The sequence below is a fragment of the Urocitellus parryii genome, chromosome 15 (assembly GCF_045843805.1).
Source record: "Urocitellus parryii isolate mUroPar1 chromosome 15, mUroPar1.hap1, whole genome shotgun sequence".
Classification (NCBI taxonomy): domain Eukaryota; kingdom Metazoa; phylum Chordata; class Mammalia; order Rodentia; family Sciuridae; genus Urocitellus; species Urocitellus parryii.
In genome coordinates, this window is record NC_135545.1 from 24,922,497 (window position 1) to 24,948,460 (window position 25,964).

Here is a 25,964-nt window from a genome sequence, read left to right on the forward strand (position 1 = left end):
TGAATATATGCCCCTTTTTTTATTCATTCATCTATTGAAGTGCATCTAGGTTGGTTCCACATTTTAGCTATTGTGAATTGTGTTGCTGTAAACATTGATGTGGCTGTGTCCCTGTAGTATGATGTTTTTAAGTCCTTTTAAGTCTGAGGAGAGGGTAGCTGGATCAAATGGTGGTTCCATTCTCAATTTTCCAAGGAATCTCCATACAGCTTTCCAGATTGGTTGCACCAATTTATAGTCCCACCAGCAGTGTATGAGTGTACCATTTTCTCCACATCCACTTATTGTTGCTTGTATTCATAATAGCTGCCATTCTGACTGGAGTGAGATGAAATCTTAGAGTGGTTTTGATTTGCATTTCTCTAATCACTAGTGATGATGAACATTTTTTCACATATTTGTTGACTGATTGTATATCATCATCTGAGAAGTGTCTGTTCAGGTCCTTGGCCCATTTATTGATTGGGTTATTTGTTGTTTTGATGTTTAACTTTTTGAGTGCTATATCTGATGTGTGAGGGATAAAGATTTGCTCCCAAGATGTAGGCTCTCTATTCATCTCACAGATTGTTTCTTTTGTGGAGAAGAAACTTTTTAGTTTGATTCCATCCCATTTATTAATTTTTTATTTTAATTCTTGCAACAAAGAAGTCTTATTATGGAAGTTGGTGCCTAATCCCACATTACGGAAATTAGGACTTACTTTTTCTTCTATTAGATGCAGGGTCTCTGGTTGTATTCCTAAGTTCTTGATCCATTTTGAGTTGAGTGTTGTGCATGGTGAGAGATAGGAGTTTAATTTCCTTTTGTTGCATATGGATTTCCAGTTTTCCCAGCACCATTTGTTGAAGATGCTATCTTTTCTCCAATGTATGTTTTTGGCACCTTTGTCTAATATAAGATAATTGTAATTTTGTGGGTTAGTCTCTGTGTCCTCTATTCTGTACCATTGGTCTACCAGTCTGTTTTGCTGCCAATACCATACTGTTTTTGTTACTAATGCTCTGTAGTATAGTTTAAGGTTGGTATAGTGATGCCACCTGCTTCATTCTTCCTGCTAAGGATTGCTTTAGCTATTCTGGGTCTCTTATTTTTTCAGATGAATTTCATGATTGCTTTTTCTTTCTATGAGGAATGTCATTGGGATTTTGATCAGAATTGCATTGAATCTATATAGTGCTTTTGGAAGTATGGTCATTTTGATAATATTCTGCCTATCCAAGAGCAAGGTAGATCTTTCCATCTTCTAAGGTCTTCTTATAGGGTTCTGTATTTTCATTATGTAGATCTTTCACCTCTTTTGTTAAGTTGATTCCCAAGTATTTCACTTTTTTTGAGGTTTGTGAATGGGGTAGTTTTCCTCATTTCCCTTTCAGAGGATTTGTCACTGATATACAGAAATGCCTTTGATTTATGGGTGTTGATTTATATCCTGCTACTTTGCTGAATTAATTTACTAGTTCTAGACAATTTCTCGTGGAACTTTTAGGGTCTTCTAGGTATAGAATTATATCATCAGCAAATAGTGCCAATTTGAGTTCTTCTTTTCCTATGTGTATCCCTTTAATTTTTTTGTCTCTCTGATTGCTCTGGCCAGTGTTTCAAGAACTATGTTAAATAGAAGTGGTGAAAGAGGGCATCCCTGTCTTGTTTTAGTTTTTAAAGGGAATGCCTTCACGTTTTCTCCATTTAGAATGATGTTGGCCTGGGGCTTAGCATAGATAGCCTTTATGATGTTGAGATATGTTCCTGTTATTTCTAATTTTTCTAGTGTTTTAAACATAAAGGGGTGCTGTAGTTTGTCAAATGCTTTTTCTGCATCTATTGAGATGATCATATGATTCTTGTCTTTAAGTCTATTTATGTGATGAATTAAATTTTATTGATTTCTGTATATTGAACCTACCTTGCATTCCTGGGATGAATCCCACTTGATCTTGGTGCACGAACTTTTTTTATATTTTTATGTTTGACACAATATGTGTACATATTCATGGGTTACATTGTGACAGACATATGTATGTATGCACATATAAGTGTCTATATACAATACTTACATTCATATATATATATATATATATATATATATATATACTTGTGTAATGATCAGATCAGGATAATTGGTATAATTTTCACTTCAGATGTTTATAGTTTCTTTGTGTTGAGAACATTAAAAATCCTCCTTCTAGCTATTTGGAAATATTCCATTAATTGTTGTCAATGGTAGTTATCCTACTGTGGTGTAGCACATTTTAAGTCATTCCTCCTATCCAAGTGTTCCCTATTTCTGTTAACCATCCTGTCTGTATCCGTGCTCCTGTTCCTTCCCAGGCTTTGGTAACAACTATTTTACTCTCTACTTCTTTGAAACCAACTTTTTTGTTTGTGCATGTAAGGAAAAGCATGCAGTATGTCTTTCTGTGCCTGATTTATTTCACGTAACATACTGTCCTTCAGCTCCATCCATGTTGCTGCAAAACACAGTATTTCTTTTTCATGGCTAAAAAATATTGCACTCTTTTTACACCACATTTTCTTAATCCATTTATCCACTAATAGACACTTTATGTTCATTCTGTGCTTTTGTTATTGTGAATAGTGCTGCAATAAACAGTTAGACATGAGTACAGATGTCTAACTGATTTATTTTAGTTCTTTTGGATATATATCCTTTAGTAGGATTGATGCATCATTTGTTAGTTCTATTTCTAGTTTTTTGAAGACCCTCCATACTGTTTTCTTTTTTTAATATTTATTTTTTAGTTTTAGGTGGACACAATATATTTATTTTTTATTTTTATGTGGTGCTGAGGATCGAATCCAGTGCCTCATGCATGCTAGGCGAGCACTCTACCATTGAGCCCCAGCCCCTCCATACTATTTTTCATAATGGCTATACTAGTTTACATTTCTAATAATAGTATATGAGATTCCTCTCTCTCTACATCCTTTCCAGCATTTTTTATTTTTTGTCTTACTGATAATAGCTATTATAACATGGCTAAAATGATATCTCATTATTGTTTTTATTTGCATTTCCCTCATGTTTAGTGATCTTGAACATTTTTTCTTATACTTGTTGGCTATTTGTACATTCTCTTTCTTTGGGTCATTTGCCCATTTTTAAATCAAGATTATTTTGTTGCTATTGAGTTCCTTGTATATATATTCTGAAAATTAATTTCTTCTAGGATGAATAGCTTTCAGCTTTTTTTTCTGTTCTGTAGATTATCTCTTCATTCTGTTGATTGTTTATTTTGTTCTGTAGAAACTTTAGTTTGATATACTCGCTTGTCCATTTTTGCTTTTGTTGCTTTTACTTTTGTGGTGATACACAAAAAATCTTTGCCTAGACTAATATCCTGAAGCATTTCCCCTACATTTTCATTTAGTAATTTTAGTTTCAGATCTCCAAGTGAAGTCTTTGATATCTTTTGAGCTGATTTTTGTATGAAAGAGATCTTATTTCTTTCTTTTTCATGTAAATATCCATTTTTTCAGCACCATTTATTGAAGAAACTTTATTTTCTTACTGCCTTTGTTGAAAATAAGTTGGATGTAAAATAAAAAAATTTTAAAAAAAATTCTGGGTTTTTAATCTTGTTCCATTGGTCTTTGTGCCGATTTTTTGTTTTATTTTTGTGCTGGGGATTGAATCCATGGCCTCTTGTATGCTAGTCAAGCTCTCTACCACTGAACTACATCTCCAACTCTGTACCTATTTTTATACACATTCCGTACAGCTTATGCATTTTTTCCTTTGTTTTTCTTTTTAATTTAATAGATGGGGTCTTGTTTTGTTGTCCAGATTGGTCCCAAACTCCATGGGCTCACTCTTCTAAGTAGCTGGAACTATAGGTACATACCACTGTGCCTGGTTCCAGCTCATTTTTTTTTTTTTTTTTTGTATCACAGAATTTAAGGTCAGTGCCTGGCAATATAAGCATTAAATAAATGTTACAGCAGAGAGCTTTTCTGTCTTTCTTCTAAATTTCTGTAACCGATTTGTCCACAGGAATTAAATTTCTTTAAAATCATTTTCAGTAGGCCAGTGTCAATGCTAGAATATATTTGAATGAGCCTCCCAGTGAGGTGAAATTCTTCTCTGCCATCTTCTAAGGAAGGTCACTCAAATATTTTTGTTGCTGTAAAACCTGAAGACTCCTTGTTCCTATGGAACACTTGGATGGTGACATGACCCTGATACCCAATGGCCTGAGTGCTAGGAAGTCAGGAGACATCCAGGATAGGTCTGGTTCCTAAGAGTGCCACTAGTGGTGCTGGGTCCTGGTTGCAGAAGGACAGTTTTGTCCAAGGCTTTGAGAGCACCAATAATTTTCTGCCCCCACTTTCTGTCTTTCTCTTGATAAGGTTAGTGAAAAGTTAAAGGAAACATAAGCCACTAAGCCCATTAGAGGTTAATAATCTTTCCCATTAGAATTGTATGTGAACAAACTTATACCTTGCTTTTTCTTTGTTTTTGACAGAAGTTTATAGTTTCTTTACTTCAACTAAAAATTTTCACTTAAAAGTTATTTAATAACTTTATTGAGATATAATACACATAGCATATTGTTCACCTGGTAAAGTGTACAATTCAGAGATGTTTAGTATTTTCAGACTCATGTTACAATTATCACAGTCATTTTAAAAATATTTTCTTTGCCTCAAAAAGAAACCTTGTACCCATGAGCAGCCACTCCCTATTTTCCCCCCAAAGCTCTCCATCCCTAAGCAAATACCAATTTCCTTTCTGGCTGTGTGGATTTCCCTATTGACTTTTCATATAAATGCAATCATACAATGTATGATCTTTGTGACTGGCTTCTTTCATTCAAGATGTATTACTCAAGCTGGACATAGTGGTGTATATCTATAATCCCAATGGCTTGGGAGGAAAAGGCAGGAGCATCACAAGTTTGAGGCCAAACTTGGCAACTTAGCAGGATCCTTTCTCAAAATAAAATATAAGAAAAAGGATGGGGATGAGGCTCAGTGGTAGAGTGCCCTGAGTTTTCTATATTGACAGAACTATTAGGAGATAGATAGATCAATAGATATTTGAGAAGGGCTTCTTTAGGAGAATTGGCTCACATGAATTATTGTGATTAACTCCTACAATAGATCATCTATTGTGATGATGCTGGTACCATGGCCCAGTCCTAGTTTGAAAGCCTCAGAACCAGAGAAGCTGAAGGTATAACTCTCTGATGGAGACTGAAGAACTAAGTGCTGAGGGGAAGGGGCATTGATGTTAGTTCTGGAACCCAAAAGCCAAGGAACCTTGAGTTCTCACATTCAAGGGCAAAAGAGGAATAGAAAATAAGAATTTGCCCTAACTCCACCTTTTGGTTTCATCTGGACCTTTAGCAGATTAGAGAGTGCCCACCTGCATTGAGGGCAGATCTTCCCCACTCAGTCCACTGATACACATGCCAGTGTCCACCAGAAATGCTTTTGCAGAAATACCCAGAAATAACGTTTTATTAGTTTTATAGGTATCTTTTATCTAGTGAAGTTGACACCCCAAATTAACCATCATATAAAATTTGTCCATATTGTAACATGTATCTTTTCTACTTTTATGTGAGGCAGATTACAAATACTATTCAGGATTCTATGACAATTATTTTTTTGTTAGAGTGTGTATTATTGTCTTTTTTTTAGACCATATATTGACTACTTTAATAGATTAATAATCTAAAAGAATATCTCATTTCTTTATAGAACTAATTTGTTCATAAATGTTTTAAATGATGTTATACCATTGGTTAAAATGAACATATTTCTGCAGTCATTTATATAAATTTTTGTATTGTCTGAAAATAAGAGTGTAGTGTCCTAGCATAGTTATAATGTTTTGCCTGCCAATAAATTTGTCATTTACATGTATTTCAGATAAATTGATATTACATGGCATCCTCTGGGGCAAAACTATTCCAAAGTAGAAGTCTCAGAGTCTGAAAATAAATCTAACCTATCACGTTGAATTTGAGGATTTTAGAATTTTACCTACAAACCTGAGATTTCATTATGAACTAAATCCACATCACCTTTATTTCACAATACAAAAGGAAATGATTTTATATGACACTATCAGAGCAAATGACTTTTAATCATTGCTTTCTGTTTATTTTCATAAGTTAATGTTTTGTTGTTTCCTTTAACCTTTTACTGTTGCTGATTATTTTCAGATAAATGCAGTATCACTCTATCTTCTTTACCTTGTGGAGATGATTTCCTCAGGACTCCAGATTATCTATAACACTGATGAGGTATGATTTCCCCAAATTCTTTACTATTAAATTTTATCTCTGGGGGCTCGGGATGTGGCTCAAGCGGTAGCGCGCTCGCCTAGCGTGCGTGCGGCCCGGGTTCGATCTTCAGTACCACATACAAAAACGAAGATGTTGTGTCCGCCGAGAACTAAGAAAAAATAAATGTTAAAATTCTCTCTCTCTCTCTGTCCCCCTCTCTCTTTCACTCTCTCTTTAAAAAAGAAATAAATAAATAAATTTTATCTCTGAAAGTATTTTTTGTTTTACATAAAAATCGGTTATTCTTAAATCAGATAATGAATTTGGATAGTGTATCAAAAGGTCTGTATTTTCAATGCACAATACATTTTTTAAATGAGCACAATATTTAAGATGGTAAACTTAACTCCCATGAAGGTTCTATTTCAGGTATTCTGAAATAAAATATACAACTTTCAAAAAATTTTAGTAACAATGAAAGTGAAATAACAGATCCAGATTTTCTCAGTTATTATGTCTTTTCACACCAAGGCTTTTTATAACATCCATTTAAAAGTGGAAATATGCTTTTATCATATTATTTGTATTTGTAGGACCTCAGTAGGGTTCTTCATGTTTTTCAAAAGACAAATACCATGTTCTTTTTCTTACTAGGAAAATTGAAAAGGATTTATATCCCAAAGTTGAGAAACTTTTCTTTCACAGGCACTGATGCCTGAACACGCAGGCATACATGCTGACACACTACGAAATGTGCCAGAGTGGCAGCAAAAAAGCTTTTTGTTATTCTAGACGGTACATACAATGAGAACTCTATCAAAGAGTAGGTATTCTATATATACTTGTTATTCCTCCTGTCATCTGGCCAGGGAAGAACAATTATTTTGTATACTAAACACCAAAATATCATTGGACTATGCTGAGGGTGTTTTGAAATAGGTAGAAGTAATTCTGTTCTTTAGTAGTTTATATTTTTGTAAAGTAAGTAAAGACTATTAAAATGTGAAGGTAAATAATGACAAAGAAATAATAATAGCCTATTGTGCTTTCTTATATTTTGGTTCTTTTATTTGATTCATCACACAACTCTGGTTTTGTCTTATTCAAATACTTATTAGTTTTTATAATACTGCATATAATGCTATTCAAACATTTTGAGTGGAGCTGGAGCTGAAGACTCATTTCAATCTTAATGAGCATCCTAAAATATAAAATAAATAAAAGAGGTGTGACTCTGACTAAAGAGAAAAGGGTTTCTACAACCAGCTTGTTTAGCTTTTCATTTTTTTCACCCATAGAAGTTTCAAAGCCCTGGGAGACATATTCCAGGTTCCAGTAGAACACAGAATGATAATCATTTGCAATAACCAGCAACTAACATCGTTGTGGAAAGTGATTTCACACTGATATTACTTGTGGCAAAATGTTAGTGGTGAAATTGCGTTAGTTAGCACTGGCTTTGTTTTGTTTGATATTTCAGTTTACTTTTAAATTATGTGTTGCTTTGTCAATATCTACTTTAATTATTTAAATCTTAATGTGTCAACTGCCATTTTTCATAAATATGATAGTTCTAACTTTTTCATTGTCTTTTATATAGCTTATGTATACTTAAGCAATTTTTAATATTTTTTTCTTAAAATTTTTAAATTTTTTTCTTGGCCTTATCATTTTTATCTGGAGCATATAAAATTACTATATAGTAATATCAATAGTCTTTATTGTATACACAATAAAGAATCAGATCCTAGAATAATAAAATGTATCATTGCTGCTCACCATCTTTTTCCTTGAGATTTCCTTGATATTCAGGGATCATAGGGGTTATAGGCAATAAATTGACCTGCACAGAATTTTTTGGTGAATGAAGCTCCTTTTTTTCTATTTTAGAGAATTTAATCCTTTGAAAGGTGGTAAAGATGACTATTATCTTTTCTGATTGTACCTTATGCCCTGGATTGGAAAGTGTTCCATCTCTTCTTCAATTCCTAGGTACATTCAGATCTTAGGGCAATCCATGGACCTTGAAGACAGTGAGGCTGCCACATATTTCCTTTCATGTTTTTTTTTAAATATTTATTTTTTAGTTGAAGTTGGAAACAATACCTTTGTTTTATTTATTTATTTTTATGTGGTGCTAAGGATCAAAGCCAGGGCCTTGCACATGCTAGGTGAGCGCTCCACCGCTGAGCCACAACCCCCAGCTACTCTTTTTATGTTTACTATCAAATTTTAAGTTTGCTAAAATTCTTCTTTGTCTTAGTATTGAAAAATTTGGGGATATACATTCATGTATACATACATGCACAATATAATGTATATGCAGCATATATATTACAATGTCTGTATTTTTTTCAGTACTAGGGATCGAACAACTACCACTGATTATAATTCCAGCCATTTGTTTTTATTTTTAGACAGGATCTCCTTAAGTTTCCTATACTGGCCTCAAGTTTGAGATCCTCCTTCCTCAATCTCTAGAGTTGCTGGGATTATAGGTGAATGCCACTGCTCCCAGCTCACTTTTGTATTTCTAATACACTATTTTCCTTCTTTTTGTAAGTCATTATCATATCCTTACTGATTCTTTTGTTGTTACAAACTTTGCATCCACAGGGTAATTCTTTAAGGAGAGGTTCATTTTCTTAAGCATCTTGTGTACTCTTACTGAGGTTCTGTGAACACACTGATTTCCAATGTTTGTGATGATAAGTTGTATTAGAGATTATTTTTAAGTCACATTATTTTTAAGTCAGTGGTGTGTGCTAATTTTCTAATATCTTTCATAGCCCACACAGATGTGTCATGTATCCTGGGATCTTAGTCTTCATTGGTATCTGTCAGTCTTGCAGTAGACATTTACAGATTGTTGGTTTTTTTTTTTTAATTTTTATTGTTGGTTGTTCAAAACATTACATAGTTCTTGACATATCATATTCCACACTTTGATTCAAGTGGGTTATGAACTCCCATTTTTACCCCGTATACAGATTGCAGAATCACATCAGTTACACATCCACTGATTTACATATTGCCATACTAGTGACTGTTGTATTCTGCTGCCTTTCCTATCCTCTACTATCCCCCCTCCCCTCCCATCTTCTCTCTCTACCCCATCTACTATAATTCATTTCTCCCCCTTGTTTTTTTTTTTTCCCTTACCCCTCGCTTCCTCTTGTATGTAGTTTTGTATAACGATGGGGGTCTCCTTCCATTTCCGTGCAATTTCCCTTCTCTCTCCCTTTCCCTCCCACCTCTCATCCCTGTTTAATGTTAATCTTCTTCTCATGCTCTTCCTCCCTACTCTGTTCTTAGTTACTCTCCTTATATCAAAGAAAACATTTGGCATTTGTTTTTTAGGGATTGCCTAGCTTCACTTAGCATAATCTGCTCTAGTGCCATCGATTTCCCTGCAAATTCCATGATTTTGTCATTTTTTAATGCAGAGTAATACTCCATTGTGTATAAATGCCACATTTTTTTTATCCATTCGTCTATTGAAGGGCATCTAGGTTGGTTCCACAGTCTTGCTATTGTGAATTGTGCTGCTATGAACATCGATGTAGCAGTGTCCCTATAGTATGCTCTTTTTCGGTCTTTAGGGAATAGACCGAGAAGGGGAATAGCTGGGTCAAATGGTGGTTTCATTCCCAGCTTTCCAAGAAATCTCCATACTGCTTTCCAAATTGGCCTCACCAATTTGCAGTCCCACCAGCAATGTTTCCCCACATCCTCGCCAGCACTTGTTGTTGTTTGACTTCATAATGGCTGCCAATCTTACTGGAATGAGATGGTGTCTTAGGGTGGTTTTGATTTGCATTTCTCTGACTGCTAGAGATGGTGAGCATTTTTTCATGTACTTGTTGATTGATTGTATGTCCTCCTCTGAGAAGTGTATTTTTATTAAAAATAAAAGCTGTGAAACTGACACTTCTATTTTTTGCCTTTACACTGATTTGCTTTCTAAATTGAAAGAGAAACACATAATATGTGTTAAACTTACACCTAACTTTAACATAAAGTTCCCGTGATGCAGCCTTTTTTTTTAAAGATAGAGAGAGAGAAATTTTTTTAAATATTTATTTTTTATTTATTTTTTAATATTTATTTATTTTTTATTTCAGCATACACAATATCTTTTGTTTTTGTATGTGGTGCTGAGGATCGAACCCAGGCCGCACGCATGCCAGGCTTGAGCCACATCCCCAGCCCCTATAATGCAGTCTTTATCTCCACTAATGGAGATAACTCATTTATATCTGTTGGAGAGGGCAAAGTAGTGAACTTGGCACTCTTTGTCCCATTTCATCATTTAGAAATGGTTCAAAGAACTACCCTGAATTTATGTAAATACTGTTTGTTTTTCCTTTAGAATAATTTTTCTTGACTTTTATAGAAAGCATTATTATATGAAAAGACATAATTCTTTCATAGAAGGAACTTTCTAGCCTTTGAGTCTACAACTATAGAGTTCAAAAATACTCTGAAAGTAAATATTTGTAAGGTTAAAATTTGTCTTCTCTTCCTACATTTTGGATTTGTTTGTTTGTTTGTTTGTTTATTTATTTTTATTCTGGGGGAGGCATACCAGGGATTGAACTCAGGGGCATCCAACCACTGAGCTACTTCCTCAACCCTATTTTGTATTTTATTTAGAGACAGGGTCATAATGAGTTGCTTAGCACCTTGCTAAAGCTGGCTTTGAACTCTGAAGACTCCTGCTCCAGCCTCCTAAGCCACTGGGATTATAGGTGTGCGCCACCATGGCTGGCTTCTTTTTATTTTTAATGAAGGTTTTAAAACCTCTATTTGTGTGTCTCTTCATTAAGTTCTATCAGCTAAACCTTTACAAATGGGGGCATAGATACAACCTTAAAGTCGTTTAATGGGTCTTCCTCATGATTTTGCTGTTATATGACTCCAATTTTGATGCCTTTTAATGATTGGTCTCACAGTGTCATGTCATTTTAGAAAAAACATCACTCTTTATTATTTTTTTATGAACTTGAATTTTAAGTGGAAAAAGCATTGAGTGAGGCTAATAATTGGAGGGTGGTCTATTGAGCCATTGTATTAACAGAAGTTTGTCAAATTGACCTACATATTCTTGTTCCCTTAGATAAATAAACCCAAGTGTTGCTTCCATGGATAAAAGTTTGTTTATTGAGGAATGTCCTGGTATTTTCATTTTTCTTTTTAGTTCTTTAAAAGAAGGTTTGTTTGTTTGTTTACTTGGTATTGGGATTTAACCCAGAGGCACTTTACCCCTATTCTACATCCCCAGCTTTTTATATTTTTGACAGGGTCTTGTTAAGATGCCGGGGCTGGTCTTGTACTTGGTGGTTTTTCTGCTTCATCTTCCCACGTCTTTGAGATTAGCTGTGTGCCATCATGTAGGGCTAATTGTTTATTTTTTTTAAGCCACTGAGCTCAAGTAATTTGGTACTGCACTGAGTCCTCAGTACCTGTGCTGTCCCAAAAAGTAGTAAATAAATGTTATCTCAAAGTATGTGAGTCAGAAATTGGAAATAGGTATCAGCTGGGCCTACAGTCATCTGAAGGCTTTACTCAGGCTGGAAGACCTGCTTCTGAAATGGCTCACACAAAATGTTCATCATCTCTAGCAATTAGAGAAATGCAAATCAAAACTACCCTAAGATTTCATCTTACTCCAGTCAGAATGGCAATTATCAAGAATATAAGCAATTATAAGTGTTGACAAGGATGTGGGGGAAAAGGTACACTCATACATTGTTGGTGGCACTGCAAATTGGTGCAACCACTATAGAAAGCAGTATGGAGATTCCTCAGAAACTTGGAATGTATCCACTATTTGACCCAGCTTTCCCATTCCTTGGTCTATACCCAAAGGACTTAAAAATAGCATACTATAGTGATGCAGCCACATTAACATTTATAGTAGGTCAATTCACAATAGCTAAACTATGGAACCAACCTAGATGCCCTTCAACAGGTGAATGGATAAAGAAAATGTATACACGCACTATGGAATATTACTCACCCTAAAGAATAGTGAAATTATGGCATTTGCATGTAAATGGATGTAACTAGAGAATATCATACTAAATGAAATAAGCCAATTCCAAAAAACTGAAAGCCGAATGTTTTCTTTGATAAGCAAATGCTGATTCGTAGTGGGGTGGGGGATAGGGAAGAATGAAGGAACTGTGGTTTGTGTAGAGGGAGTGAAGAGAGGGGTGGGGTTGTGGGGATGGGATGGACAGTAGAAAGAGACAGACATTATTCTATATATATGTATGATTACATTACTGGAGTGACTCTGAACTATGTACAGCAGATAAATAAGAACTTGTATTCCATTTGTATAGTATATGTCAAAATGCACTCTACTGTAAAATAAATAAGTTAATTAATTTTAAAAAGTAAATAAAATGGCTCACTCATGTAGCTGTTGCTAGGAGACCTTAGTTTCCCCCTGACTGTTAGCAGGGTTTGTCTCTATAGAGCTACTTCAGTGTCCTCACATTGTGGCATGTGGCATTCTGTAGAACAAGTAATCCAAGAGAGCAAGATGCAAGTACTGTGTTTCATGACCTAGCCTCTGAAGTCACTCTCCATCACTTTATAATTTCTTACTTAATTACATATTTCAGTCCTATTTGGTATAGAAAGAAACTTACAAGAACTTAAATAATAGAAACTCTAGGTGTGGTTGGGATTCAGACTACTATATTTAGCAGTAGGTTCTGGTTGAATTTTTTTTTTTTTAATGCACACTTGATTTTGGGGTATGAGGCTGGTAAACAGGGTTAAAACTCAGGGACACTTAACCACTGAACTACATACATCCTTATCCCTGTTTTGTATTTTATTTTGGGACAGGATCTCACTGAGTTGCTTAGCACCTCGCTTCTGCTGAGGCTGGCTTTGAACTCTTGATCTTCCTGCCTCAGCCTCCCCAGCTGCTGGGATTACAGGCATGCACCACCATGCCCAGTTTACACAGTGAATTCATCCTCTGATAGGGATTAACTGAGTGGTAGGGTGTGGCTGGAGGAGGTGAGAATTTGAGTCTAGCTTTGGGGTATATATTTTGTATCTGGCAAATGGAGACCACTCTCTCTGCTTCCGGATCATCATGTGAGCTGCTTCCTTCCACTACACTCTTCTGCCATGATGTTCTGCCTCACCTCAAGCCTTGAGGAATGGAGCCTCTGTGGATTGAGACCTCTGAAACCTGAGCCCCCCGATAAACTTTTCCTGCCCTAAATTTCTTCTGGTTGGGTCTTTTAGTCACAGCAGTGAAAAAGCTGACTAAAACATCATGTTACAACACTATGTTCAAGCCAGGTAGATCTGAGGTTTACGTATTTATTCATGTTGGATGCTTGCATCCATTCATGCATCTTTGTGTGAATCTTGCAATCGTTTGGTAAATATTTTTTGAGTTTCTATGGACCAAACAGAATAGAGAATTGAGAAAAGAGATTGTCTTTAAAGTTATGAAATCCACATTATTATAGTGGAATAAAAAAAAGTTGATGAATATTTAGAATCTGGGATTTTATTCCAAGTTTGATGGAAAGCCATCTCGGATTTTGAGATAGAAGTGTGTTAAAACTTGAGTTATTTTTTAAAGAGATAACTTTGCTTTGTGGAGAATAAACCTAGGAGGACAAGATTGAGATAAAGGGATCAGTTCAGTTGTTTTAATACTCAAGAAGAAGAATGATTGTAACTTAGACTGTATAGAGGTAAAATGGATAGCAATGAGAGTTTATTTTTGAAAATGTTAACTTTGTAATGTTTATTCGACATTGAAGGAAAGCAGTCTTATAGATAGTTGGGTACCTTGTCAGTTTAGAAGTGAGGACTGGGCTGGAGATATGAATTTTGGAGTTACTCGCACAAGATTATATTTAAATTCCTTGAACTAGGTGACAGTACTTGGAATGTGAATATAGCTGGAAAAGGGAGGGACTGAAAACTGGGCACATCAGCATGACAAAAAAAGAGGAAATATCCACCCAAGGGAATTGAAGAGGAAAGGTCCGACAAAAGAGAATGGAGTAAACTAGAAGCCAATGGAAGTACCTTAAGAAAGAGGGAATAATTAATAATGGAAAAAGGTAAGGACTGAAAATTGAGTGTTGTCTGTAAGCACTGTTGTTAGTGTAGGGTGACCATATCATTCATCTGCAAACCAGAATACTTTTGAAAGTGAAAAGGGGCACTATTAGTAATGATTTCAGGATACTAGATGTAAATCAGAATTGTGCAAACAGTATCACTTGAGTCATTGGTGAACTTGTGCAAAAGGCTTCTTGTGGGAATAGCAACTTTGGGAGAAAATAGAGGAGAAACAAAGAAATAACTTTTTTAGCAATTTTCTTGGAACGGGGTCACAGAATTGGGATACTAGCTAGAGGAGTGTGCAGAGTCAGGGGAGGATTGTGTTTGGAGTAGATGTTAGGCTGATGGGAAAGATCCAGTATACATGTAAAATTTGTTGGTTTGGACAGAAAAAAAGAAAGGACAAGTGAAAGAGCAAAGTTTTTGAATAGGCAAGGTATGATTGGATATTTTGCATTAGTGGAAGGGTTGTTTTTAGCTAGGATCCCTAATGATTCAGACAATGTAACAAGGAAGGAATGTGAATATAACCTAAATGTGCATTTGCATGATAGTATATATAAAGGTTGATCTTATTCTGATTGTTTCTATTAGCTTGCTGAAATAGGAAGCAAGGATATCAGGTAAACATGAAAAGGGGCCTCAGGAAACCAAGTGTGCAAGAGGTTGAAGAAGGGTGAATATTCACATGAGCTAAGAGCCATTTTTTTAAAAAATATTTTTATTTATTTATTTTTCGATGGACACAGCATCTTTGTTTTTTGTATGTGGTGCTGAGGATCGAACCCAGGCCGCACGCATGCCAAGCGAGCGCGCTACCGCTCGAACCACATCTCCAGCCCCTAAGAACCATTTTTGATAACTAATTTCTGTCATATCATGCTATATGGTTGAAGACTTGACTTGAGTTACTAATTCTTGAAATTTTGTGGCAAGAACTGTTTAACCCAAACTAATGATTTGGGAATGATTTAATATCTAGAGCTCTCTTAGGGTATTCATCTGAAATGTTGCATAGAAGGCATCAATGTGTGACAACTTTGAGCTGGGTTCATTATATATCATTTGTTGCATATTCTTAACTCCCTATGTACATAATTATTTGAAATTTGACTTCTGTGTTTTGGAAGAATAAACGAATAATTCTATATGATGAGTCTAAAAGACCAACCCTAGGTTCAATGATTCTCTAAGAGAACTCACAAAGAATTTGGGTCTAGCTTTGGGGGGGGTATATATTTTGTATCTGGCACGTGATTATAGTCATTTATTGCCCTGAGGAGGATACAAAGGAAAATCAACCATGGAAAAAGATGCATGGAACAAGGCCCAGAGGAATTCTAGTGCAAACTTCCAACAGTCTTTTCTTCATATATTCATATAGAACATGATTAATTCCTCAGCATGAATTGTGATAACACATGTAAAATGTTGTCTACTGTGTAAGCTCCTTAGAGACATGTTGCTGAAGATTTCATTGGGGGCTGGTCACTTAGGATGTACCACATTTCAGACTCCTAGAAGGAAAGCAGTTCTTCGTCATAACACCTGTTTATGCCAAAGTATTGTTTGCACTAACAGTTCAGGTACATTAAACCACAATTGTAGCTTATTAATTATTCCTTAGTCCTGTTTATGAAAGGATATTTTATTATACATTATCTTAATTACAGAATTTCATAGCTATGTACATAAATGGTAAAAACTATTTTAGATGTTATCCTCTTTTGAGCATTTTGGCTATTCTATTAAGGCTAATCAGAAAGTAAAACAGTTCCTAACACAAATCAGAGTATGTGTTACCATTTGTTTATTAAAACCCCAGTGCTAAAATTATATATGAAGATTAACCCAGTAACCCCTTGTATATGAGCAATGTTAAATATTTGTGAGAATACCAGTATTCTTCAATGCTGAACATCAAATGAGACAATGTAACTGTATCAAGTTTACTATGAAGCCATTTATTGTTTCAGAGACTTTTATTATTTTTTAGGTATTCACCATTCCCAGGCATCTTGGCTTTTAGATCTTCAAGGTGTTGTTAGCAAAACTTTAGTGATTTGTTTCATTTAACTGAATTTTAAAATAAATAATGCTTGATAAATCTGTATTAATTTTTCATCTTTGTTTCTCTAACCTTTATTACATATTTTAAAGAAAACTATGTATTAACTCAGTTTATGATTTATATGAATATTCAAAGAACTGAAACTTCCAAGTATGATTAAGTACTTATTTTATGAATCTCAGATCCCACTTATTAATAACCCACTATGTATTTTTTTTGTTAGATTTTTGGATTGTATTTTTCACTCTAAAGCCTCTAATATTTGATATAAAGTTCTTTTGAATATTCTTTTATATCTTTAGGTTCTATAATGACTTCCCCTTTCCTAAGTTGATATTTTGTGGCAACTTGTTTTTCATGACTAGTCTTTCATAATGGCTTTACAGTTTAATTAGACTGCTTAAAGAACCAGTTTTAAACTTCCCCATTCACAATAGCCTCAAAACAAAAAACAAAACAAAAAACTTGGGAATCAACTTAACAAAAGAGATGAAAGACCTCTACAATGAAAGTACAGAACACTAAAGAAAGAAATTATAAAGACCTTAGAAGATGGAAATATCTCCCTTGTTCTTAGATAGGCAGAATTAATATTGTCAAAGTGACCATACTACCAAAAGCACTATATAGATTTAATGCAATTCCAGTCAAAATCCCCATGACATTCCTCATAGAAATAGAAAAACAATCATGAAATTCATTTGGAAAAACAAGACATCCAGAATAGCCAAAGTAATTCTTAGCAAGAAGAGTGAAGCAGGTGGCATCACAATACCAGACCTTAAACTATACTTACAAAGCTATAATAACAAAAACGGCATGGTATTTGGCACAGCAGTGCCAATATAGACTTGTAGACCACTGGTACAAAATAGAGGACAGAGACAAATCCACATAAATACAGTAATCTCATACTAGACAAAAATGCCAAAAACATGCATTGGAGAAAGGATAGCCTGTTCAACAAATGGTGCTGGGAAAACTGGAAATCCATATGCAGCAAAATGAAATAAAGTCCCTGTCTATCACCATGCACAAAACTGAACTCAAATGGCTCAAGGACCTAGGAATTAGACCAGAGACCCTGTACCTAATAGAAGGAAAAAGTAGACCCAAATCTTTATCATGTCTGATTAGGCCCCTCCTTCCTTAACAAGACTCCTATAGCTCAAAAAATAAAATCAAGAATCAATAAATGGGATGGATTCAAACTGAAACGTTTCTTCTCAGCAAAAGAAACAATCAGTGAGGTGAAGAGAAAGTCTACAAAATGGGAGCAAATTTTTACCACACCCACATCATATAGAATACTGATCTAGAGGATATATAAAGAACTAAAAAAACTAAACACTAAAAAACAAACAACCCAATCAATAAACAGGCTAAGGAGCTGAACAGACACTTCTCAGGAGAAGATAAACAATTGATCAATAAATATATGAAAAAATATTCAACATCTCTAGCAATTAGAAAAATGCAAATCGAAACTACTCTTAAGATTTCATATCACTCCAGTCAGAATGGCAATTTTAAGAAAAAAAAACAATAATAAGTGTTGGCGAGGATGTGAGTTGAAAAGCACACTCATATATTGTGGGTGGGACTGCAAATTGGTGCCGCCAGTATGGAAAGCAATATGGAGATTCCTTGGAAAAGTGGGAATGAAATCACCTTTTGACCCAGCTATCCCACTCCTCGGTCTATACCCAGAGAACAGCATACTACAGTGAAGTAGCCACATCAATGATTATAGCAGCACAATACACAATAGCTAATCTGTGGAACCAACCTAGATGCCCTTCAACGGATAAAGAAACTATGGTATATTTACATGATGGAATATTACACAGCATTAAAAGAGAATAAAATCATGTCATTTGCAGGTAAATGAATGGAATTGGAGAATAACATGCTAAGTGAAATAAGCCAATCCCCCCAAACCAAAGGCCAAATGTTTTCTCTGATATGTGGATGCTAATCCATAATGGGTTGGGTGGGGGGTATGGGAGGAATGGAGAAACTTTGGATAGGGCAGTGGGGAGGGAGGGGGAGGGAGGAAGCATGGAGATAGGAAAGATTGTAGGATGAGATGGACATCATTTCCCTAGGTACATGTATGAAGACACAAATGATTTGTCTCTACTTCATGTACAACCAGAGAAATGAAAAATTGTGCTCCATTTGTGTAGTATAAACTTAAAAGCATTCTACTGTCGTGTATAAAAAATTATTACAAATTAATTAAGCTTAAAAAAGAACCAGTTTTCAGCTTTGTTGAATTTTTTATAGTTTTTGTTCATTCATTTCTATCCATACCTTTATATTTAATTTATCCCTTTAAAGTTTTTTAAAATACTTTGTTTTAGTTGTAGATTGACATAACAACTTATTTATTTATTTACTTATTTATCTATCTATTTATTTATTTTATGTGGTGCTCACATAACCCAGTGCCTCACCTGTTCTAGGCAAGCACTCTTTCACTGAGCCACAACCCCAGCCCACAACTTTTTAATTTAGAAACTTTTTTATCATTGATTTTTTGTTTTTTCTTTTGATACATATATACACTTAAGGCTTTATATTTTCTCTACTTTTTAGTTACATTCTAAGTTTTTCATATTTTTATTACCATTCAGTTAAAAATATCTTTTAGCCATCATTATTATTATTTTTGGCCACCTGTTTGTTTCTAAATGTATTTCTTGATTTCTAAACATTTGAGTGTATTATATTTTTAAAATATTGATTTCTTGTTTTTATCTACACTGCTAGGAGAAACATACTCCATATGTTTTACTCCTTTCAGACTTGTTGAGATTTGCTTAGCATATGGTTATTATTATTAAATATTTTAGATAAACTTGACAAGCGTTCTGTTGTGTTCATTGTTCCTTGTAATATTAATAAGGTAAACTGTGGCATACTATTCATGTCTTTTATATGCTATTGAATTTTCTTCTGCATTAGTCATTCTCTATGTAATTTTTTATTTCTCCATTTTAGAACTTTATGATTTATGTATTATGTATGTATGTGTGTGTATATATATATTTATATATATATTTATATATATATATGAATATGTGTGTTTGAAAGCATATGCAATTAATGCATATGATTTGGGATTGTTATACTTTTTTATAGACATGGAAGTGTGCCAGTTCAAGTCCCTTAAAATTTCTTTCTTATACTTTGTCTAAACCATTTCTGTTGATTAATATTTTATGGTATGTCTTTTTAAATTACTTTTAAATTTTCTAAATTCTTATTTGTATGCTTTATATTTTGTAAACATCACTTTGTTTTTAAAACCAGCTTGGCAATTTTTGAAATTGTGAATTTATTTATATTTAATATAAATATTGGTAATTTAGGTTAAATCATTCATGATTTTATTATTTGTTATTATTATCAGTTTTGTGTTTTTATACCCCTTTTTTGTCCTATTTTATAGGTCCTTTGGACTAATCAAATATTCATATCATTACATCTCCCCTCCTTTAGCTTATTAATTAGACTTTCTTTTATTACTCTTATACAAATTACTTTAGAAGTCACAATGTACACCTTAACCTTTGAGCATCTACTTGCCATTGTGCCATTTAATATTTATTTTAATTGTGCATATATTTCAAACTCTGTAAAGCATTAATATCATTTCTGTATACAACAATATAGATGTATTGGTTTATATACACAAATGTCTTCACATGTACATTTCTGATGTTTATTTTTCTTTCCTAGGATAGTCTACCTGGGATTATTGTCCATTCCTTAGTTATTGTTTTTCTAAATATATCTTGGTTTCATTTTAAATTTTGAAAGATACTTTAGGTTCATGTTTATTTTTTTTTCAAAACTTTAAATATGTCATTACATTGTCTTCTGGCCTCAGTTGCTTTTAAGAAGAAATCTGCTTCAGTTCTATTATTGCCTATATGAAAACATTATGTTTGGCTGCTTTTAAATATTTTTCTTTATCATTGATTTTTATTAGTTTTACTAAGATGTGGGGGATTGTATTTGTCCTTGGGTTTATAGAAGTTTTTTAATCTGGAGCTTTATGTCTTTCATAAGTTTCAAAATTTTCAGATATTATCTACTCAAATATTGTATATGCTCCATTTTTTATTTTCCTGTTACATTCACTTATCTGTAAGTTCCTTGCATCTTGTTCCATTGTCTTTTAACTACTTTTTCGTATGCTTTTCACTATCCATTTTACTTTGATTTGGAATTTTTTTGCTGGTTTATCTTCTAATTCTCCAGCTTATATGTTCCAGTATATGTAACTGTCTATTAAGCCCATCAAATGAATTTTAAACTTTAGGCATTCTGCTTTTCAATTTTGAAATTTATGCTTGAATCATAAACAAATATACAAATAATTTTCATTTGAGTGTTTTAGATTGATATCTTCTAAGAAATTCCCATTTTTAAATATATTTTTTTGAACTTTACTATTATTAGAATTTTATGTTCTGTACTTAATTACTTCAATGTATGGATTATCTGGGGATTTGTTAATGTGATCTGTTTTTTGTATCATTTTTTGATTTGATGTTGTCTTCTTTCATGCCTCTTGTACCTGGTAACTTTTATTTTTAAATTCTGTGCTTTTGCTATATTCAGAGTTGTGAAACTCTCCCCATAATCACATTTTTAACATTGTCATCACCCCATGAAGAATCCTGGAACCCAATAACAATCATTCTCCATTTCTCCTTCCCCACTTCCCTTGAGAATCACTAGTCTGCTTTCTTTCTCTTTGGATTTGTTTATTTGCTAATGTATAAATGGAGTCAAACAGTATGTGGCTTTTTTGTATAGCCTTTTTCATTTACTGTATTTTCAGACATTTATATTCAATTTGTATTGTAACATGATTCAGTATGTCATTCACTTTAATGACTGAATATGTTTGTGTGTGTGTGTGTGTGTGTATCACTTTATATATCTACTAGAGAATTAACACAGGCGTGCTTTGTCACTGAGCTATATCCCCAGTCCTTTTTCTTTTCTTTTTTTATCTCTTGGGGCTACTGGGGAATGAACTCAGGGGCAGTCAACCACTGAGCCACATCCCCAGCCTTGTTTTATATTTTATTTAGAGACAGGGTCTCACCGAGTTGCTTAGCATCTTCCTTTTTGCTGAGGCTGGCTTTGAACTCACAGTCCTGCTACCTCAGCCTCCTGAGTCGCTGGGATTATAGGCATGAACAACAACGCCCAACTTTATTTTTCATTTTGAGTCTCAATAAGTTACTTAATGCCTTGCAAAGTTGCTCAAACTTTCAGTCTTCTTGCCTCAGTCTCCCAAGTCACTGGGATTTGAGGCATGTTCCACTATGGCCAGCATATATTTTTTATCCATTCATTATTTGCTAAGTATTTTGGTGATTTCTACTTTTTTACTATTACAAATAATTCTGTTTATAAAATTCATGTAAAAGTTTTTTGTAGATTTGTCTTAAATTTTCCTTGATGTATACAAGTGTTCATGTGTAGGCATACATTCATTTTCCTGGGCATATACCTAGAAGTAGAATCACTAGGCCACATGATAACTTAATGTTCAACTTTTTGAGGAACTACTAAATGGTTTTTCAAAGTTAACACATCATTTAACATTCTCATCAGTAAAAGAGGATGTGGTTTCATAACACCCTGCCAATTACTTCTTGTTTTCTTGTGTCACCATTCTTATTGGTCTGAAGCAGTATTTCATTGTGGTTTTGATTTGCATTTCTTGAGTTAATAATGACGTTCAGCATCTTTTAGGTAGTCTTTTATTGGTCGTTGGTTTATTGTTGTTGAAGAAACATCTGTTCATGATCCTGGCTTTTTTTTTTTTTTTGAGTATGAATTGAATAAATACTTTACCAACTGAGCTACATCCCCACCTTTCATTTGCCCCTTTTAAATTCCATTATTTGTCCTTTAATTATTGAATTGTGAGTTCTTCTATAACCTGGGAACTAACTCTTTTCTGATATGTGATTTGTAAACATTTTCTCCTATTCTGTGGATTTTCTTGAAATTGTATTTTAAGGGAAAAAAAGTCACTTTACTTTAATGGAATCCAATTTATCAAAATTTTCTTTTGTTACTTATGCTTTGTGTCATAGGTACTTTAAATATCTTCCAGTGAGGTTTTATAGTTTTCAATATATGTCCTTTATCCATTTTAAATTTTATTTCTGAATATTTTACTTTGTATGCTATTGTAAATGGAGTTTTAAAATTTCATTTTCAGAATATTCTTTGCTAGTATATAGAAATGCAGTAGAGTTTTGCATCTTGATCTTGTATCCTGCAACTTTATATTTGTTTAACAGTTTTTAAAAATTCCTTATTCTATGAAGAATATCATGTCATTTGCAAATAGTGAAAGTTTACTTGTTCATTTCTAGTAGGGTTGGTCTTCAAATCTTCTACTTCTTGGTTTTCTTAGCAAGAGCCTTGTTATGGTTTAGATCTGGAATATTTCCTAAAGGCTCAAAATTGAAGACTTGGTCCCCAGTTCAGCAATGTTCAGAGGTGGGGATTTGGGGAGGTAATTGGATCATGAGAGCTGTGATCTCATCAGTGAATTGAATCATTGAAGGATTCATAGCTGAATGCATAATTGGAAAAATTGTTTTTAGAAAATTAGAAATTTTAAGAGGTTAGATCTAGTTGAAGAGAGTGCATCCCTGACGTGGGCCATCAGGGATTATGTCTTGAGCCTAGCTCCTTCCCCTCTCTCTGCCTCCAGGCTACAGGGAGGTTAGCAGCTTTATTTTGTCACATCCTTGCACCATGATATCTGCCTCACCACAGGTATAGAAAGAATGGAGCCATCTGAACATGGACTGAAATTTCTGAAATTTTGAGCTAAAATAAATCTTTCCTCCATAATGATTTGTTCCAAAGATAAAAAGCTGATCAATATAACCCTCCAGTAGTTGAATACAAGTGGTAAAAGTGAAGATTCTAGTCTAGTTTCTGATCTTAGAGGGAAATCTCATCATTTACTATTTACTATGATGTTACATGTGAGTTTGTAGATACCTTTCACCAGATTGAGAAAGTTTTCTTATATTCCTAGTTTCTTGAGTATTTTCATCTTGAAAAGTTGTTGGATTCTTTCAGATACTTTTTCTGTATCTGTTGAAAAGATTTTTTTTAATCTGTTCATCTGAATTATTTCTTTAGTTGACTTATTTTGAACTAACTTAAAATATGTGGAATAAATTCTACTTGATGTATAATTCTTTTTATATGTTACTAGATTTTTTTCATATTTGTTTTGAGGAGTTTTCACTAATTCTCAGATATTGGTATATAGTGTGTATGTGTGAGAGACAGACTTGTCTATCTGGCTATGGTATAATGCTAATGACCTCATAGAATGAATTAGGAAGTGTTTCCTCCTCTTCTATTTTCTGGAAGAATTTGTGAAGTGTTGGTATTCATTCTACTTTGAATGATTAGTAACATTTATCAGTAAAGTTAGCTACATCTGTGCTTAATGGGAAGAATTTTGATTATTTTTTGCAATTTCTTATCATATATATATTCATGTTTTCTATTTCTATTTGGGGGATACTACTTGACAGCTCTCATATTCAGTGCACAGCTTTATAGCTTTATAGCTGCCTGAGACTCAGTACCATGTAAGAACAAGGCAACTAAATCTCTACTGTTCATCTTCAGGAATTGAGTGAGTATCTGTTTTATGCCAGGCCTTTGCTTGGGACATTTAGCCTTGCTATACTATTCTAATACAAATGCTGTTTTAATATCCTGAATATTCATACCCTACCCATTTTTGAGCAACGTATTTAAGAAGTTCTTAGAGTTCATCTATTAACTTGAGATTCCTGTCACTTTATTGATTTAATAATCAGGCAGTGAACTTTTATACTTAGGTTCAAATTAATATCTCTGATTTTTTTAACTAAGATCAAACTCAAGTATTTATATAGAAAATAATTTTGGAAGTTTTGTTGGATGTATATATAGCTGTTATTGAATAAACTTAAGTTTATCATATTTGTAAAAAAAATTGTTCTGTGATTATCTGGAATTTATATTCCAATCTAGCTCTTCCATAATTATGCTTCATTATAATATATTAATTCATCCTCTGTTTGGGATGACTACAGTGTCTTAAATGAACAGGTGCTTATTTTTCTCATTTAACGAGATGCATAGAGATGTGTAACAATCTGCTTTGTCAGTTTCCCTTTTCTTTATTACCTCAAAATCGCTGGTTATAAAAAGAAAAAAGCTGATTGTAGTGCTATATGCCTATAATCCTAGCAACTTTGGAGGCTTAGGCAAGAGGACTACATGTCCAAAGCCACCTTGGCAGCTAAGTGAGACCCTCAGCAATTTAGTGAGAACTTATCTCAGAGAGCAAAATTGCTGATATGTAGAAGGGAAACTACAATAGAGGGGGGAGGAAGAGGAAGAAGGGAAGTTCAATAGATTACACAAAGGGGAACAAAAGGAAGGGAGTGTGGGGGGTATAGGAATAGGGAAGACGGTAGAATAAATCTAACATAATTTTCCTATGTATACATATGCAATTACCTAAGTGAACCCCACAAAAATGGGGTCCTAAGTAGAATAAGATATATAGCCTGTGCTTATATAATTTTATCAAAATGGATTCTGTCATGTATAACTAAGAAGGACCAATAACCAAAAAAAAAAAGGATTTGGAATGTAGCTCAGTGGTAAAGCACCCCTGCTTTCAATCCTTAGTAACCTCCCACTCCCAAAAAAAAAGTAATCAGAAAGGAAAGATTGATTAAAGGGTAAGAGCGTTGTTAGCTACTTTTGATTAAAAGAAACCCTTTTTATCAGAAATATCAAAAGTCCCCAGCAGACTCCATCTCCTGCCTTACTGACCAGAGCTATTATGAGGCCACCTGAAGTTGAGCAGGGAGGCTGAGAAAGTGTGTGTTTCTTATAAAATGTGAGCCATGAATGTAATTTAAATTTTTCTAGTAGCTACGTTTTTAAAAGATGCAATTATTTTTAATAATATATTTAATATATTGCAATGTATTTATAATGATGCTTCAACATTAATTAATATAAAAGATTATTCAAGAGATAATTTGCTTTTCCTAATTTTGTGCTAACTCTTCAAAATCTGGTATGTATTTTGTAGTGAAAACCCAACTCAATTCTGAGCAGCAACATGGCAAGTGCTCAGAAGCCACCTATAGCTAATGGCTACTTGATTTACCATTCACAGTTGTTTGCTTTCTTTATCCTTCATATATAGTATACTAAAGTTTCATATTGCAAATGTCCAGGAATTAGGAAATTTTTCCCTGAAATATTACCCCATTTATTCCTCCTTTCTCTTAAGAGAAAGCCTGCTTCATTTTGTTGTGTTGGTGGTAGTGCCTCTTAAGAGATTTAGTGTCTCCTAAGCCATTTATTTATGTACATACCAATACGCATTTTTTAGACAAACAGGTAAAATGTTAATCTGTTTCAAGACTGTTGTTCTCTAG

The 25,964-nt window shown here is 33.9% G+C and overlaps 1 protein-coding gene across 3 annotated transcripts in view; it reads left to right on the forward strand.

Annotated features, from left to right (window-relative positions):
- The window catches only part of Phkb (phosphorylase kinase regulatory subunit beta), a 220,070-nt gene that overhangs the window by 44,349 nt on the left and 149,757 nt on the right, over nt 1-25,964 (forward strand). For all 3 annotated transcript variants that reach the window (XM_026406881.2, XM_026406882.2, XM_026406883.2), the window contains exon 6: nt 6,195-6,275. In XM_026406881.2, the coding sequence (XP_026262666.2) occupies nt 6,195-6,275 (81 nt within the window). The remainder of the gene's footprint in view (nt 1-6,194; nt 6,276-25,964) is intronic.